The 17,242-nt window shown below is 43.2% G+C and overlaps 1 protein-coding gene across 3 annotated transcripts in view; it reads right to left on the minus strand.

The window, feature by feature from the left end:
* Positions 1-17,242, minus strand: part of tg (thyroglobulin) — a 42,666-nt gene that overhangs the window by 12,644 nt on the left and 12,780 nt on the right. For 2 of the 3 annotated variants that reach the window (XM_047361461.1, XM_047361460.1), the window contains exons 16-33: positions 14,699-14,810; positions 14,461-14,622; positions 14,172-14,363; positions 13,704-13,831; positions 13,468-13,615; positions 12,208-12,366; positions 11,848-11,991; positions 11,519-11,683; positions 11,342-11,446; positions 10,108-10,217; positions 9,896-10,022; positions 9,357-9,557; positions 9,101-9,271; positions 8,931-9,017; positions 8,763-8,828; positions 8,542-8,679; positions 7,973-8,149; positions 7,771-7,885 (exon numbers count right to left, since the gene is read on the minus strand). In XM_047361461.1, the coding sequence (XP_047217417.1) occupies positions 7,771-7,885; positions 7,973-8,149; positions 8,542-8,679; positions 8,763-8,828; positions 8,931-9,017; positions 9,101-9,271; positions 9,357-9,557; positions 9,896-10,022; positions 10,108-10,217; positions 11,342-11,446; positions 11,519-11,683; positions 11,848-11,991; positions 12,208-12,366; positions 13,468-13,615; positions 13,704-13,831; positions 14,172-14,363; positions 14,461-14,622; positions 14,699-14,810 (2,507 nt within the window). The remainder of the gene's footprint in view (positions 1-7,770; positions 7,886-7,972; positions 8,150-8,541; positions 8,680-8,762; positions 8,829-8,930; positions 9,018-9,100; positions 9,272-9,356; positions 9,558-9,895; positions 10,023-10,107; positions 10,218-11,341; positions 11,447-11,518; positions 11,684-11,847; positions 11,992-12,207; positions 12,367-13,467; positions 13,616-13,703; positions 13,832-14,171; positions 14,364-14,460; positions 14,623-14,698; positions 14,811-17,242) is intronic. The other variant, XM_047361462.1, reaches the window with a different exon arrangement.

Raw genomic sequence — 17,242 nt, forward strand, 5'->3', positions numbered from 1 at the left:
TTGTGTCACTCAGCATGTCTCATTGTGTCACTCAGTATGTCGTCTCATTGTGTCACTCAGTATGTTGTCTCATTGTGTCACTCAACATGTCTCATTGTGTCACTCAGTATGTCTCAATGTGTCTCTCAGTATGTCTCATTGTGTCACTCAGCATGTCTCATTGTGTCACTCAGTATGTCATCTCATTGTGTCTCTCAGTATGTCTCATTGTGTCTCTCAGTGTGTCTCATTGTGTCAACCAGCATGTCTCATTGTGTCTCTCAGTATGTCTCATTGTGTCAATCAGCATGTCTCATTGTGTCTCTCAGTATGTCTCATTGTGTCTCTCAGTATGTTGTCTCATTGTGTCTCTCAGTATGTCTCATTGTGTCAATCAATATGTTGTCTCAATGTGTCACTCAACATGTCTCATTGTGTCACTCAGTATGTCTCATTGTGTCTCTCAGTATGTCTCATTGTGTCTCTCAGTATGTCTCATTGTGTCTCTCAGTATGTCTCATTGTGTCAATCAGCATGTCTCATTGTGTCTCTCAGTATGTCTCATTGTGTCAATCAGCATGTCTCATTGTGTCACTCAGTATGTCGTCTCATTGTGTCAATCAGCATGTCTCATTGTGTCTCAGTATGACTCATTGTGTCTCTCAGTATGTCTCATTGTGTCACTCAGTATGTCGTCTCATTGTGTCACTCAGTATGTTGTCTCATTGTGTCACTCAACATGTCTCATTGTGTCACTCAGTATGTCTCATTGTGTCAATCAGCATGTCTCATTGTGTCTCAGTATGACTCATCGTGTCTCTCAGTATGTCTCATTGTGTCACTCAGTATGTCGTCTCATTGTGTCACTCAGTATGTTGTCTCATTGTGTCACTCAACATGTCTCATTGTGTCACTCAGTATGTCTCATTGTGTCACTCAGCATGTCTCATTGTGTCACTCAGTATGTTGTCTCATTGTGTCAATCAGCATGTCTCATTGTGTCTCAGTATGACTCATTGTGTCTCTCAGTATGTCTCATTGTGTCACTCAGTATGTCGTCTCATTGTGTCACTCAGTATGTTGTCTCATTGTGTCACTCAACATGTCTCATTGTGTCACTCAGTATGTCTTATTGTGTCTCTCAGTATGTCTCATTGTGTCACTCAGTATGTCTCATTGTGTCTCTCAGTATGTCTCATTGTGTCTCTCAGTATGTCTCATTGTGTCTCATTGTGTCAATCAGCATGTCTCATTGTGTCTCTCAGTATGTCTCATTGTGTCAATCAGTATGTTGTCTCATTGTGTCTCTCAGTATGTCTCATTGTGTCAATCAGTATGTTGTCTCATTGTGTCTCTCAGTATGTCTCATTGTGTCACTCAACATGTCTCATTGTGTCACTCAGTATGTCTCATTGTGTCACTCAGTATGTTGTCTCATTGTGTCACTCAACATGTCTCATTGTGTCACTCAGTATGTCTCATTGTGTCACTCAGTATGTCTCATTGTGTCACTCAGCATGTCTCATTGTGTCACTCAGTATGTCGTCTCATTGTGTCACTCAGTATGTTGTCTCATTGTGTCACTCAACATGTCTCATTGTGTCACTCAGTATGTTGTCTCATTGTGTCACTCAACATGTCTCATTGTGTCACTCAACATGTCTCATTGTGTCACTCAGTATGTCTCATTGTGTCACTCAGCATGTCTCATTGTGTCACTCAGTATGTCGTCTCATTGTGTCACTCAGTATGTTGTCTCATTGTGTCACTCAACATGTCTCATTGTGTCACTCAGTATGTCTCATTGTGTCTCTCAGTATGTCTCATTGTGTCACTCAGCATGTCTCATTGTGTCACTCAGCATGTCTCATTGTGTCACTCAGTATGTTGTCTCATTGTGTCTCTCAGTATGTCTCATTGTGTCTCTCAGTATGTCTCATTGTGTCACTCAGTATGTCGTCTCATTGTGTCACTCAGTATGTTGTCTCATTGTGTCACTCAGCATGTCTCATTGTGTCACTCAGTATGTTGTCTCATTGTGTCACTCAGCATGTCTCATTGTGTCACTCAGTATGTCTCATTGTGTCTCTCAGTATGTCTCATTGTGTCACTCAGTATGTCTCATTGTGTCTCTCAGTATGTCTCATTGTGTCTCTCAGTATGTCTCATTGTGTCACTCAGTATGTTGTCTCATTGTGTCACTCAACATGTCTCATTGTGTCACTCAGTATGTCTCATTGTGCCACTCAGTATGTCTCATTGTGTCTCTCAGTATGTCTCATTGTGTCTCTCAGTATGTCTCTCAGCATGTCTCATTGTGTCTCTCAGTATGTCTCATTGTGTCTCTCAGTATGTCTCATTGTGTCTCTCAGTATGTCTCATTGTGTCTCTCATTGTGCTTCTCAGTATGTCTCATCATGTCTCTCATTGTGTCTCTCAGTATGTCTCATTGTGTCTCTCAGTATGTCTCATTGTGTCTCTCAGTATGTCTCATTGTGTCACTCAGTATGTCGTCTCATTGTGTCACTCAGTATGTTGTCTCATTGTGTCACTCAGCATGTCTCATTGTGTCACTCAGTATGTTGTCTCATTGTGTCACTCAGTATGTCTCATTGTGTCACTCAGTATGTCTCATTGTGTCTCTCAGTATGTCTCATTGTGTCACTCAGTATGTCGTCTCATTGTGTCACTCAGCATGTCTCATTGTGTCTCAGTATGACTCATTGTGTCTCTCAGTATGTCTCATTGTGTCACTCAGTATGTTGTCTCATTGTGTCACTCAACATGTCTCATTGTGTCACTCAGTATGTCTCATTGTGTCAATCAGCATGTCTCATTGTGTCTCAGTATGACTCATTGTGTCTCTCAGTATGTCTCATTGTGTCACTCAGCATGTCTCATTGTGTCTCAGTATGACTCATTGTGTCTCTCAGTATGTCTCATTGTGTCACTCAGTATGTTGTCTCATTGTGTCACTCAACATGTCTCATTGTGTCACTCAGTATGTCTCATTGTGTCAATCAGCATGTCTCATTGTGTCTCAGTATGACTCATTGTGTCTCTCAGTATGTCTCATCGTGTCTCTCAGTATGTCTCATTGTGTCTCTCAGTGTGTCTCATTGTGTCAATCAGCATGTCTCATTGTGTCAATCAGTATGTTGTCTCATTGTGTCTCTCAGTATGTCTCATTGTGTCACTCAGTATGTTGTCTCATTGTGTCACTCAACATGTCTCATTGTGTCACTCAGTATGTCTCATTGTGTCTCTCAGTATGTCTCATTGTGTCACTCAGTATTTTGTCACATTGTGTCACTCTGTATGTTGTCTCATTGTGTCAATCAGCATGTCTCATTGTGTCTCAGTATGACTCATTGTGTCACTCAGTATGTCGTCTCATTGTGTCACTCAGTATGTTGTCTCATTGTGTCACTCAACATGTCTCATTGTGTCACTCAGTATGTCTTATTGTGTCTCTCAGTATGTCTCATTGTGTCACTCAGTATGTCTCATTGTGTCTCTCAGTATGTCTCATTGTGTCTCTCAGTATGTCTCATTGTGTCTCTCAGTGTGTCTCATTGTGTCAATCAGCATGTCTCATTGTGTCTCTCAGTATGTCTCATTGTGTCAATCAGTATGTTGTCTCATTGTGTCTCTCAGTATGTCTCATTGTGTCAATCAGTATGTTGTCTCATTGTGTCTCTCAGTATGTCTCATTGTGTCACTCAACATGTCTCATTGTGTCACTCAGTATGTCTCATTGTGTCACTCAGTATGTTGTCTCATTGTGTCACTCAAAATGTCTCATTGTGTCACTCAGTATGTCTCATTGTGTCACTCAGTATGTCTCATTGTGTCACTCAGCATGTCTCATTGTGTCACTCAGTATGTCGTCTCATTGTGTCACTCAGTATGTTGTCTCATTGTGTCACTCAACATGTCTCATTGTGTCACTCAGTATGTTGTCTCATTGTGTCACTCAACATGTCTCATTGTGTCACTCAACATGTCTCATTGTGTCACTCAGTATGTCTCATTGTGTCACTCAGTATGTCTCATTGTGTCACTCAGCATGTCTCATTGTGTCACTCAGTATGTTGTCTCATTGTGTCTCTCAGTATGTCTCATTGTGTCTCTCAGTATGTCTCATTGTGTCACTCAGTATGTCGTCTCATTGTGTCACTCAGTATGTTGTCTCATTGTGTCACTCAACATGTCTCATTGTGTCACTCAGTATGTCTCATTGTGTCTCTCAGTATGTCTCATTGTGTCTCTCAGTATGTCTCATTGTGTCACTCAACATGTCTCATTGTGTCACTCAGTATGTCTCATTGTGTCACTCAGTATGTTGTCTCATTGTGTCACTCAACATGTCTCATTGTGTCACTCAGTATGTCTCATTGTGTCACTCAACATGTCTCATTGTGTCACTCAGTATGTCTCATTGTGTCACTCAGTATGTTGTCTCATTGTGTCACTCAGTATGTCTCATTGTGTCACTCAGCATGTCTCATTGTGTCACTCAGTATGTCGTCTCATTGTGTCACTCAGTATGTTGTCTCATTGTGTCACTCAACATGTCTCATTGTGTCACTCAGTATGTTGTCTCATTGTGTCACTCAACATGTCTCATTGTGTCACTCAACATGTCTTATTGTGTCACTCAGTATGTCTCATTGTGTCACTCAGTATGTCTCATTGTGTCACTCAGCATGTCTCATTGTGTCACTCAGCATGTCTCATTGTGTCACTCAGTATGTTGTCTCATTGTGTCTCTCAGTATGTCTCATTGTGTCACTCAGTATGTTGTCTCATTGTGTCACTCAAAATGTCTCATTGTGTCACTCAGTATGTCTCATTGTGTCACTCAGTATGTCTCATTGTGTCACTCAGCATGTCTCATTGTGTCACTCAGTATGTCGTCTCATTGTGTCACTCAGTATGTTGTCTCATTGTGTCACTCAACATGTCTCATTGTGTCACTCAGTATGTTGTCTCATTGTGTCACTCAACATGTCTCATTGTGTCACTCAACATGTCTCATTGTGTCACTCAGTATGTCTCATTGTGTCACTCAGTATGTCTCATTGTGTCACTCAGCATGTCTCATTGTGTCACTCAGTATGTTGTCTCATTGTGTCTCTCAGTATGTCTCATTGTGTCTCTCAGTATGTCTCATTGTGTCACTCAGTATGTCGTCTCATTGTGTCACTCAGTATGTTGTCTCATTGTGTCACTCAACATGTCTCATTGTGTCACTCAGTATGTCTCATTGTGTCTCTCAGTATGTCTCATTGTGTCTCTCAGTATGTCTCATTGTGTCACTCAACATGTCTCATTGTGTCACTCAGTATGTCTCATTGTGTCACTCAGTATGTTGTCTCATTGTGTCACTCAACATGTCTCATTGTGTCACTCAGTATGTCTCATTGTGTCACTCAACATGTCTCATTGTGTCACTCAGTATGTCTCATTGTGTCACTCAGTATGTTGTCTCATTGTGTCACTCAGTATGTCTCATTGTGTCACTCAGCATGTCTCATTGTGTCACTCAGTATGTCGTCTCATTGTGTCACTCAGTATGTTGTCTCATTGTGTCACTCAACATGTCTCATTGTGTCACTCAGTATGTTGTCTCATTGTGTCACTCAACATGTCTCATTGTGTCACTCAACATGTCTTATTGTGTCACTCAGTATGTCTCATTGTGTCACTCAGTATGTCTCATTGTGTCACTCAGCATGTCTCATTGTGTCACTCAGCATGTCTCATTGTGTCACTCAGTATGTTGTCTCATTGTGTCTCTCAGTATGTCTCATTGTGTCTCTCAGTATGTCTCATTGTGTCACTCAGTATGTCGTCTCATTGTGTCACTCAGTATGTTGTCTCATTGTGTCACTCAACATGTCTCATTGTGTCACTCAGTATGTCTCATTGTGTCTCTCAGTATGTCTCATTGTGTCACTCAGCATGTCTCATTGTGTCACTCAGCATGTCTCATTGTGTCACTCAGTATGTTGTCTCATTGTGTCTCTCAGTATGTCTCATTGTGTCTCTCAGTATGTCTCATTGTGTCACTCAGTATGTCGTCTCATTGTGTCAATCAGTATGTTGTCTCATTGTGTCACTCAGCATGTCTCATTGTGTCACTCAGTATGTTGTCTCATTGTGTCACTCAGCATGTCTCATTGTGTCACTCAGTATGTCTCATTGTGTCTCTCAGTATGTCTCATTGTGTCACTCAGTATGTCGTCTCATTGTGTCACTCAGCATGTCTCATTGTGTCTCAGTATGACTCATTGTGTCTCTCAGTATGTCTCATTGTGTCACTCAGTATGTTGTCTCATTGTGTCACTCAACATGTCTCATTGTGTCACTCAGTATGTCTCATTGTGTCTCTCAGTATGTCTCATTGTGTCTCTCAGTATGTCTCATTGTGTCTCTCATTGTGCTTCTCAGTATGTCTCATCATGTCTCTCATTGTGTCTCTCAGTATGTCTCATTGTGTCTCTCAGTATGTCTCATTGTGTCTCTCAGTATGTCTCATTGTGTCACTCAGTATGTCGTCTCATTGTGTCACTCAGTATGTTGTCTCATTGTGTCACTCAGCATGTCTCATTGTGTCACTCAGTATGTTGTCTCATTGTGTCACTCAGTATGTCTCATTGTGTCACTCAGTATGTCTCATTGTGTCTCTCAGTATGTCTCATTGTGTCACTCAGTATGTCGTCTCATTGTGTCACTCAGCATGTCTCATTGTGTCACTCAGTATGTCTCATTGTGTCTCTCAGTATGTCTCATTGTGTCTCTCAGTATGTCTCATAGCGCCTCTCAGTATGTCTCATTGTGTCTCTCAGTATGTCTCATTGTGCCACTCAGTATGTCTCATTGTGTCTCTCAGTATGTCTTATTGTGTCTCTCAGTATGTCTCATTGTGTCTCTCAGCATGTCTCATTGTGTCTCTCAGTATGTCTCATTGTGTCTCTCAGTATGTCTCATTGTGTCTCTCAGTATGTCTCATTGTGTCACTCAGTATGTCTCATTGTGTCTCTCAGTATGTCTCATTGTGTCTCTCAGTATGTCATCTCATTGTGTCTCTCAGTATGTCTCATTGTGTCTCTCAGTATGTCTCGTAGTGTCTCTCAGTATGTCTCATTGTGTCTCTCAGTATGTCTCATTGTGCCACTCAGTATGTCTCATTGTGTCTCTGTCTCTCAGTATGTCTCATTGTGTCTCTCAGCATGTCTCATTGTGTCTCTCAGTATGTCTCATTGTGTCTCTCAGTATGTCTCATTGTGTCTCTCAGTATGTCTCATTGTGTCTCTCAGTATGTCATCTCATTGTGTCTCTCAGTATGTCTCATTGTGTCTCTCAGCATGTCTCATAGTGTCTCTCAGTATGTCTCGTAGTGTCTCTCAGTATGTCTCATTGTGTCTCTCAGTATGTCTCATTGTGTCTCTCAGTATGTCTCATTGTGTCTCTCAGTATGTCTCATTGTGTCACTCAGCATGTCTCATTGTGTCTCTCAGCATGTCTCATAGTGTCTCTCAGTATGTCTCGTAGTGTCTCTCAGTATGTCTCATTGTGTCTCTCAGTATGTCTCATTGTGTCTCTCAGCATGTCTCATAGTGTCTCTCAGTATGTCTCATTGTGTCTCTCAGTATGTCTCATTGTGTCTCGGCTTTTTCATGATGTTCTGAATGTGTTTAGGTTAAACTGACAGAGATGCTGCTTTCTGTTGAGGACACTTGGATTTGAACTGTTGGTGTTCTGATGGGTTGTTGTTGGCATTACCCCTCAGACAGCAGCTGGGTCCCTCTCAGGGTGACCCGGTTCCTCACAGAGTATGAAACCATCTTCTGGAAGGGAACTCGCTCATAAAAACTCTGAACTGGTCTGCTCAGATCCACTAAGAAACAGATAACAGAACAACATTCATGACAGAACCATAACAAACTTTATTATTTGGTGTCAAATCTTAGACTCCCATCCTCACCCTTCTTGCTGTAGGTGTTATTGGGTAGTGTAACCAGCAGGGGGCGACAGGGTCGTTTTATAGGTTGGTCATAAGCTCCACAAACTCTGGTGTCAGGATACAAGGAGCAGCTGAAGAAACCGTCTGATTCTGCTTCTCTGAGGTCAGCAACTGAACACTGCTCCTCTTCATCACAACCTGAAACATGCAACCATCAAACCCACAGAGTGCTGCCACCTGCAGGCAGGGCAGTGTGTTCTTTTCTAAATGTATGAATAATGTCTGAAAGATCAGCATGTTTGACCATCATGAACATATTCTGATCTTCATCGGGTTTATTCATCAGAGTTGCAGACATGGTGCCACAACCAACAGCTCAGAGACAACACTCAGAAAATAGATATTTGGTCAGAACTAGAATTTATATTTCTACACCTGCCTGATCTCACAGAGCAGCTCATTACAGACAATCATCCTGTAGTTGAAGCCTATAATCACACATTTCTTCCCACAGAGCAACCAGCAGGCTGCATCTGCTCTGCATCACGTACAGTTCAACCCGGAGATGTTTGTAATCTGTAGCTACATACGTGTGAGACACCAGAGCAGTGCCTGCTGGGAGCTGTAGTCGTTTTTATTGAGCCAGAAGGAGAGAACAGGTAGTTTTGTCTGATGATCCACAAGGACGTCATCGTTGGACAGAGACTCAAACCCCAACTGTACGGACGCTGCAAACACAGAGTTTATCGTCTTCAGATCTGATGTTCATCTTTAAATTCATCCTCATGTTCTGATTAGAGAAGGTCCGAACCATTCAGAGGAGAAGTAAATTCTACTGCACCACAGGAAGAAGATTCAGAACCAACAGCTGCTGAGTCTGCATTTGACAAAAAAAAAAAAAACAACTGTAAGACAACCAGAATCAAGACCCAAACAGCTCAGATCAGGTTCTACAGGATGCTTCAGGATCAAACAGTACCTGTGTTCAGGTAGATGGCCTGGAAGCTGATGATGGAGGCCTGATAGTCCTTTTTATTCTTGCTGTCGGCAGGCAGAGCGTCATCAGCTGAACAGAACCAGAACATTCAGTTTAGGTTTAAAATGAGCAGATCAAACAGCACTGTAACTGAACTGTGGCTGTTTTCCTACTGATGGTGAACTTTTCTCCTCCAAAGTCAAACACGAAGCTTTGCTGCTGTTTGTCGTAGGTAAGCCCCGTCCCACAGATTCTATTGGCTGGTCCCTGTCCAATCACATCCCAGTCTTGGTCCTCACACATAAGAACTGATGGAGCTCTCAGCCAACCACAAAGCAGTGAACCTTTTTTTGATCAGACAACAGGTTAGAATCCAGATGGACACATTTCCATAGGTCAGGTGATGATCCTGTCTCCATGGTAACCAACCTCCATCCAGGATGTTCTGGTTCAAGATGAATCCGTCGCAGCAGGCGTCCCGGCTGCAGCCGTCCTGACAGAAACGGTGAGCGTCGGATAGAGATGTGGTCCTGGAAGAAAACACCTGAGTCCTGAAGACGCCTGAGACCGCCTTCCTCATCCTCATCCTCACAAACCTCTGCTGCTGCTGCTGTGAGGAAAGCTCCACCCCTGGAACAGCAGACATGACCACCTGAACATACAGGTATGCTCACACCTGGTTCACCAAGCTTCACACTAAATCTGAAACCAAACCCTGAAGCAGTTGGGACATTGGGAACTGAACTTTAACCACCTGGTTGCCAAGTCAAAACATAAAGTGTTCAGGGTTAGAAGTTTAACACCAGTCCATGGATGAATCCAGCTGTTTTTAACATGCAGGACGTCAACGGGAAGCTGATTGGAGCTGTGCAGAGGGTTTGGGTTTGGGCCCTCAGCAGCTCTGGCTGGACGAGCTGAACCGTTATATGTAGGGTTAAAGATAACATGATTTGGAAGCAGAGGTTTACCGTTTTTCCTGAGGACGAGCAGATCTGAAGCTCCGCCCCTTACGCTTAGAGAGCAGTTCAGCAGTTGGAACCGCTCGACCTGGGGATTACCCAGAAACCCACTGCCCTGCAGAGACACAGAGATATCCTGCAAACATCAGCACACAGGAACAGCTCCAGCTGAAAGTCTGACACCTTAAACCCAAAGAAAGAGAGAGAGTGTGTGTGTTTACCTGCTGGGAAGAGTTGCAGAGAGTATTCAGTGTGTGTGTGCTGTACAGTTCACACTGAGTCTGCCTGTCGAACAGCGCCACATGGTGGCAGGACGGCTCTGCTGCACAAGCTGAGACAAACAACACATTAACAACAAACAAACCTAACTCTGGAGCGAAAACTGCTGCTTTTCTCACCACTTTAGACCTTTCACATTCTGATAAATTTGCACCTGATTTTTCTGGGTTAAAATGGTACCGTCCACTTGGGACATTTTGTGCATCAATTCGTATTGCTGGCTGTGAGGAGTATGGGTTTTATAAATAAAATCTACCTACAGAAGGGGTCATTGGGTCCAAACAAGAATTGTAACTAAATAAATGGAAATATAATGTGACTCCAAGTTTGCATATAATAAAATACAGTCATAAGTCAGTCATCTTCTATACCGCTTCTTCCATTGTGGGTCGCGGGGAAGCTGGTGCCTATCTCCAGCAGTCAATGGGCAGGAGGCAGGTTACACCCTGGACAGATTGCCAGTCCATCACAGGGCAACACACACTCATTTACACACCTAAGGGCAATTTTGAGAGACCAATTAACCTAACAGGCATGTCTTTGGACTGTGGGAGGAAGCTGGAGTACTTGGTGAGAACCCACGCATGCATGGGGAGAACATGCAAACTCCATGCAGAAACCCAGGACCTTCTTGCTGCAAGACAACGGTACTACCAACTGCGCCACCGTGCAACTACAACTGAATGAAATTTAATGAGAGATTTGAGCCTTTTTAAGACCATTTATCTCCATAATTCATATTTAATCACATTGGTGAGTATGGGAGCAGGAGGGAATGCTTAGGTACAGTTGCACAGAAACTACAATAATGTATTCAACATGCAGCATAGTTAGGATTATGACATTCAGTGTATATCAACATAGTTTTATTAAAGGTAAAAATGGACGTAACAGCCAGATTAAACCATCAGTTATGAACAATGAGTCGTCTTCCCGCACTCAGACATAGAAACTGTTTGCAATAACATAAACATAAAACTGACAAACCTTGTCTCACATCTAAAATAATAAATCATAAATCATAATTTACAACAAAAAACAAAATAAAACAATCAGATGGAAAAGCTGGGAGGAAATGAACCCAGAATGAGTTCAACTCCACGAGTATTTCAGGATAAACATGCTGAATAAAACTGCAAAACCCAAAAACAACAGAAATCTGGATGTTTGTCTTACCCTGGACACAGGTAGAGAGGTCAGAGGTCATGGTCCTCAGGACCTCAGCATTTTCAGTTCTGACCATCAGGTCTGATCCAGGAACAGTCTGGAACCTGCTGAGAACTGAACGACGGAGAGGACGAAGATCAGAAACAGGACAAAACTGAGCTCTGATTGGCTGCCCGGTCTCCTTACCTGAGCATTCATCGTCTGTCAGAAGCTTATCACTGGTGGTCCACTCAAGCTCCGCCCCCTCGCTGCTGAAACACTTCCACCTGCCAGACAGGAAATCGGGCTGAGCAGGCAGGAAATCGCCTTGCTGTGAACACCGCAGGCCCCGCCTCTCACAGTCCGTCTCACCTGAGATGTAGACATGTGAGGCAAGTGGTCACCAACATGCTGGTTGGACAGGGAAGTTTCTAACGTTACTGCTGATGAAACACCTGATTACAGGTGAGCTCATCAGTTATTATTTTTTCTTTCTGCTTTAAAAGACATGACGAGAAAAAAGAAAAAAGACTTACACTGACTAGCTGATGAAGAGCCTGCAGGGGAGGAGCCTCGTGGACACTTGTCGCAAGTGTCCCGCCCTTCTTTGTCCTGATAGGTTCCCTGAGGACAGAGAAGACACGCCCCCTGCTGGAAGAAGCTGCCAACCGGACAAACAACTGAAAACAGAAACAAACCAAATCTGTGAGTTTCAGGACCTGCAGACAAACATGAGGCATTCTGTGGGAAGCTGTGGTGTCTTAGTCCGGTTCAGATCAGTCTGTGTTTAATGACCTCAGAACCAGCAGGTCGCCTGCTGTCGCTAACTAAGGAGCTCTATGAAGGATCTGAGACAATGTATTGCCCCATCTGTGGGTAAATGTGCGAAGACTCACTGCAGCCCTCTCCATCACTGTCCAGGCGGTAACCATGGGAACAACCAAAGCTCGGCGGCACCACGGAAATCAGTTTGGGATCAGAGGTCAGCGTGGAGCGGAGTTTACCCAGAATTCCTTGAACTCCTTCCAAAAGTCTGGACTCATTCAAGAATGTCGCTGATGGAAAAATGTAATGGTAAATGATAAATAGTCTGCACTCCAAATGCTATAAACCACAATCAGTCAGTCATCCATCCATCCATCCATCCATCCATCCATCCATCCATCCATCCATCCATCCATCCATCCATCCATCCATCCATCCATCCATCCATTCATCCATCATCCATCCATCCATCCATCATCCAACCATCCATCCCATCCATCCATCCATCCATCCATCCATCCATCCATCCATCCCATCCATCCATCCATCCATCATCCATCCATCCATCCCATCCATCCATCCATCCATCCATCCATCATCCATCCATCCATCATCCATCCATCCATCCATCCATCATCCATCCATCCATCCATCCATCCATCCATCCATCCATCCATCCATCCATCCATCCATCCATCCATCCATCATCCATCCATCCATCCATCCATCATCCATCCATCCATCCATCCATCCATCCATCATCCATCCATCCATCCATCATCCATCCATCCATCCATCCATCCATCCATCATCCATCCATCCATCCATCCATCCATCCATCCATCCATCATCCATCCAGCAGCTCAGACGCTGACCTAAACTTTACTGGACTGTATTAAAACTAGGATCAATTTAAGTGTAATCTGTCTATATGACTAAACTGACTGTAGAGTTCTGCATCTAAACTGGCTCTGTTTACCTTGTAAATGTATAAAAATTAGACCCTCATAACAATAATTCACTGAAAGGAAAGCAACAAACTGTATTTTTTAATTATTTATTTCTATTTCTATATTTTCACACTTTAGAAGTTCTGAATTTATGATGCACACATCTAGAGGTAGGGCTGCACGATGACGCAGTTGGTAGCACTGTTGCCTTGCAGCAAGAAGGTCCTGGGTTTGATTCCCAGCGTGGGTTCTTTCTGCATGGAGTTTGCATGTTCTCCCTGTGCATGCGTGGGTTCTTTCCGGGTGCTCTGGCTTCCTCCACTTGTTGCTGCAAGGCAACAGTGCTACCAACTGTGCCACCCTGCAGCCCCTATTGAAAATGTAAACGAATATTTTCTCCCTCATTTAAAACGTTATGTAGCTGCATTTGTCAACACTCACCGATATCGTGGAGGTCAGGGAGGTCAGAGGTCGGGAGGTCAAAGAGGGACACGGTCCATCTGAGCATCAACCTCACAGAGTCACTGCCATCACACTGCAGACCCACAGACGAGTCGTCACACAAAGCCACGACCCGGCCTGATGTAAGCTGTGACAAACAGAATGAAGAAACTGGAGGTCAACCTATCGACCCTGATTTTAAACAACTGTCTTTAGAAACCTGAGGTCCAGTTCACCTGTGCAGAGCAGAGCCCCCTGCTGGTCAGCATGTTGAACAACATAGACTGTAAACTGCTGATCTGAGAGCACGAATCCAACAGTAACCAGAGCTGGGAGGACGACACCGACTGGAGAGGCTGAGAGACTGAGACACAAACATCATTTCAACTCAACAGATTCAACTGTATTAACTCTGATTAAACCAGATTAAACCATTTTCTATAATTTATTCATTTAGTCTCACTTTTAATTATTAATCGTTTTATTATCAATATAATTATTTGTTTCACCTGTTTACTTAATTCGATCATTTTGAATGTGTTTAATGTCTATCCTTTGGTTTAACCTCTTTTAAGCACTTTGTGTCACACCTGACTTTATGAAACATGCTCTCTAAATAAAGGTTAATTAGTTAATTGATTGATTGGTTGGTTCGTGATGCCAGATGGTTTGCACATTTAAGTGAATCAACCAGAGAAGCTCACTTTGACAGGCTCCACTCAAAGGTCTGTTGTTTCCTTCCCATTGATGACTCTCCGCCCCACACAGGAAGCTGCTAACAGGAAGTGAGTTCTGGTAACCATGGTGACAGATGAGGTCACAGCTTTGACGATCAGCAGCTGCTGGAAGGCACAAGAGTGCACCATGGGTAATGTTGGGGGCGGGACAAAGCGGACCTGGAGGAAAAAGAAAAACATTTGGAATAATCAGGAGCCTAACTAGAGCTGCAGTTCCGCCATCGTCCCCTAGGAGGCTCTTTTGGCTGAAACTCACGGTCACATAACAGCGTGTGTCCTGTCTGTCGAAGTGTTCGTGTCCCAGCCACTTCCTGGCCATCCTCAGAAACACACCAACAGGAAGTGACATCACACTGCAGCGGCGAGAAGGAACCGTCAGGGCGACACTGGAGACCCTGCAGCTCACACCAGCTGGGACCTAAAGGCAGCACAGATTTTACAGTGTGACAGTGAACACACCACAGGCAGGAGAGTGTGAGAGTGTGAGTGTTTACACGTCAACTCTCCAGTGGCGCTCCGTTTTGCGGTTCTCAACATCTCTCCTGTCAGCGGGTTCACACACCAGCCTGCAGCGCCTCCTATCTGCAGCACCGAGAAGCGACCATCCTGAAAAACAAAGACTGTTTACAAGAAAACAACTTAACCTTTATTCAAACATGAGAGAAAACACAGATGTGATATGGTGTTGAGCCAGTGAAAATCAGGTTTTAAAAGAGTTTATATTTTGATTCCAAAGATGCAACACTGGTTCATCTCTTCCGTTCAGGACCGTTTCAGAGACTTACTGAACCTCTGACCTGCTGATAGCTAGTTTAGCCAATTCCAAGTTCTCTTTAAGTTACGCTTAGTAATATTAGTTGTGAAAACTCACAAAATACGTATAGTAAAATAAAATGGTTCAAAAAAACTTTCAACATTACAGAGCTGTCTGCGTTTCTGTACAGAAACTATAAAATCCTTCAGGGACAAATAAAAGCCAACTTTAAAGGACAGATTAAAGACCAAGAACATCTGATGTGCTCCTCATGGCAAGAATTACCTTCTCTGTCAAACAACTGATCAAACAACAGCTGTTTCATCTTAAGCTTTGAAGACAAACCTTCGATTAGCTGCTATGTGTTATAAAGCCTTTCTGAAATGAATCATTATCCATATTAGGAACAGGGCTGACATCACACTGTGTAAGAGAGCAGTTGATGTTACACAGCTCTGCAGTAATCTTACGATTATTTCAAAACAAAGAGAATAGATCTCATCTCAAACTCTTTAGCGTCTTCCGCTGATGATTAGCATCGTAAATGGGCCTTCTGGGTTTACTTAACAGCACCACATGAAATAAAAAGAGACAGGACTCATTGTGGGTTGTAGGTTGCCATGTCTGCTCATCCGCATCTTTTCCTCCTTTATTAATGCAACTTCTACTACAACCCCGGCACTTACTGCCTACCATACGGCAACCCTGAAGGGACATTTAACCTGCCAAAGCTACAGCCCAACATCCACAGAATTACTCAACACAATATAGTCTGTTACAGCATGATTAGCAAGGTTAGCATTGCTAACTGTAAAAAGTCTCTGTATTTATTCCCTGCAGTTAGCAGGCCCAAACCTTAACTGCAAGTTTTGGATTTCCTAATCCTGCACGTTCCAGGACAGACAGAATCGGACCTTCAAGAGGATAAAACAGTGACTTAGGAGTCATGCATTCAGTCTCCGGTTAGTGGCTGAAGTCTCACTTCCTGATTAAAGCCGCAGCAGTTTCCTGCCTAGAAGCTTCTTAGTTTTGCGCTTCTTCTGCCTTTATGAGCACGTCACTGAGACCAACTTGAAGTACTTTTTATTCTGTAACAACTTCCACACAGAAGAGTGTTAACACTGACCTGGTAGTACTTTGGTTTGGTGCTTTTTCACTTGTTATAAAGATTGGGTTTTTATGGATTTCTATGTGCGTCTCTTGTAGGGATGTTAGCAGTAACCCTGAGCTCACACTGACTACAATCCATGTCTGCTCCATCATCCGTCACAAACTGTGCCGTGCCACAGTTCACACTGGATAGGTTTTAGGATCCGTTCATGCACCCGACAACAGCAGAGGCAACTGGATTCACGAGTTCACAGGAGAGTAGCGATCTTGTGGTTTTCCACTTCCAGAATGAACTTCCCATTGTTCATGGAGTCAAATAATTCCTGAGACCCTCTGACTGACTTCTTTGTAACATTGTGCCACCGATTCTGAGTTAATGTTTACTTTGCCATTTTAATGAGTATCTCTTACTTTGAAATGTACCGAATGTTCTTTACTTTTCCTGAGTCTGATTTCCTGTCAGGCTTAATCAGGTCTTTAGAAATGTATGTGTTGTGCTCTATCATGTGTAAAAATAGACTCGATCTCTGACGGATTATGCTGCAGCGCCCCAGATCTGGTGTGAATTACTGCACTGACTAGAATGGCTTCTATTTGCGATGGAGAGCAAAATGCACAGATGACGGAGTGTGTGTGAAATAGGGGTAACTGATTTGCATGGATACGCAGATGCTCAAGGGAAACCTGAGACTGTTTCAATAGAGCAGCTGTGAAAAGATGCAGTTTTTTAAATCTTTGAAGCATCTGTTTAGGTGTTTGCATCAATAACTTCTAATTCATTTAGTGAGATACTTTACGCTTTTATTTAGAAACTTGATCCACCTGATTTTTTAAATTGGAGGGTTTTTCCACTTGTTGACATAAACTCTTTGAAAGAAAGCAGATGAGAACTAGCGCCGCTAAGGAGGCGTAGCCTGGCAAGTTATATATGTTGTTGTAAGACTTTTTGTTAGCTGTAAATCAGGTTTAATAAAAGTGCTTTCCGAATAGTTAGATAAGACCTGTCTGTAAAAGGTTTTTTAATAAGGGAGACTTAGTTGGACGGTACCATCCAACCGAGTCTCCCTTGGAGTAGAGATGGCTGGTGTCAAGTCGTTAATTGGATTGCTGGAAGCGCGTCAACATATCGCATCGCCCGCAGACCAGAGACACACAACAATGATCTCGGGTCAGA

This window comes from Girardinichthys multiradiatus, chromosome 3 (assembly GCF_021462225.1).
Source record: "Girardinichthys multiradiatus isolate DD_20200921_A chromosome 3, DD_fGirMul_XY1, whole genome shotgun sequence".
Classification (NCBI taxonomy): Eukaryota; Metazoa; Chordata; class Actinopteri; order Cyprinodontiformes; family Goodeidae; genus Girardinichthys; species Girardinichthys multiradiatus.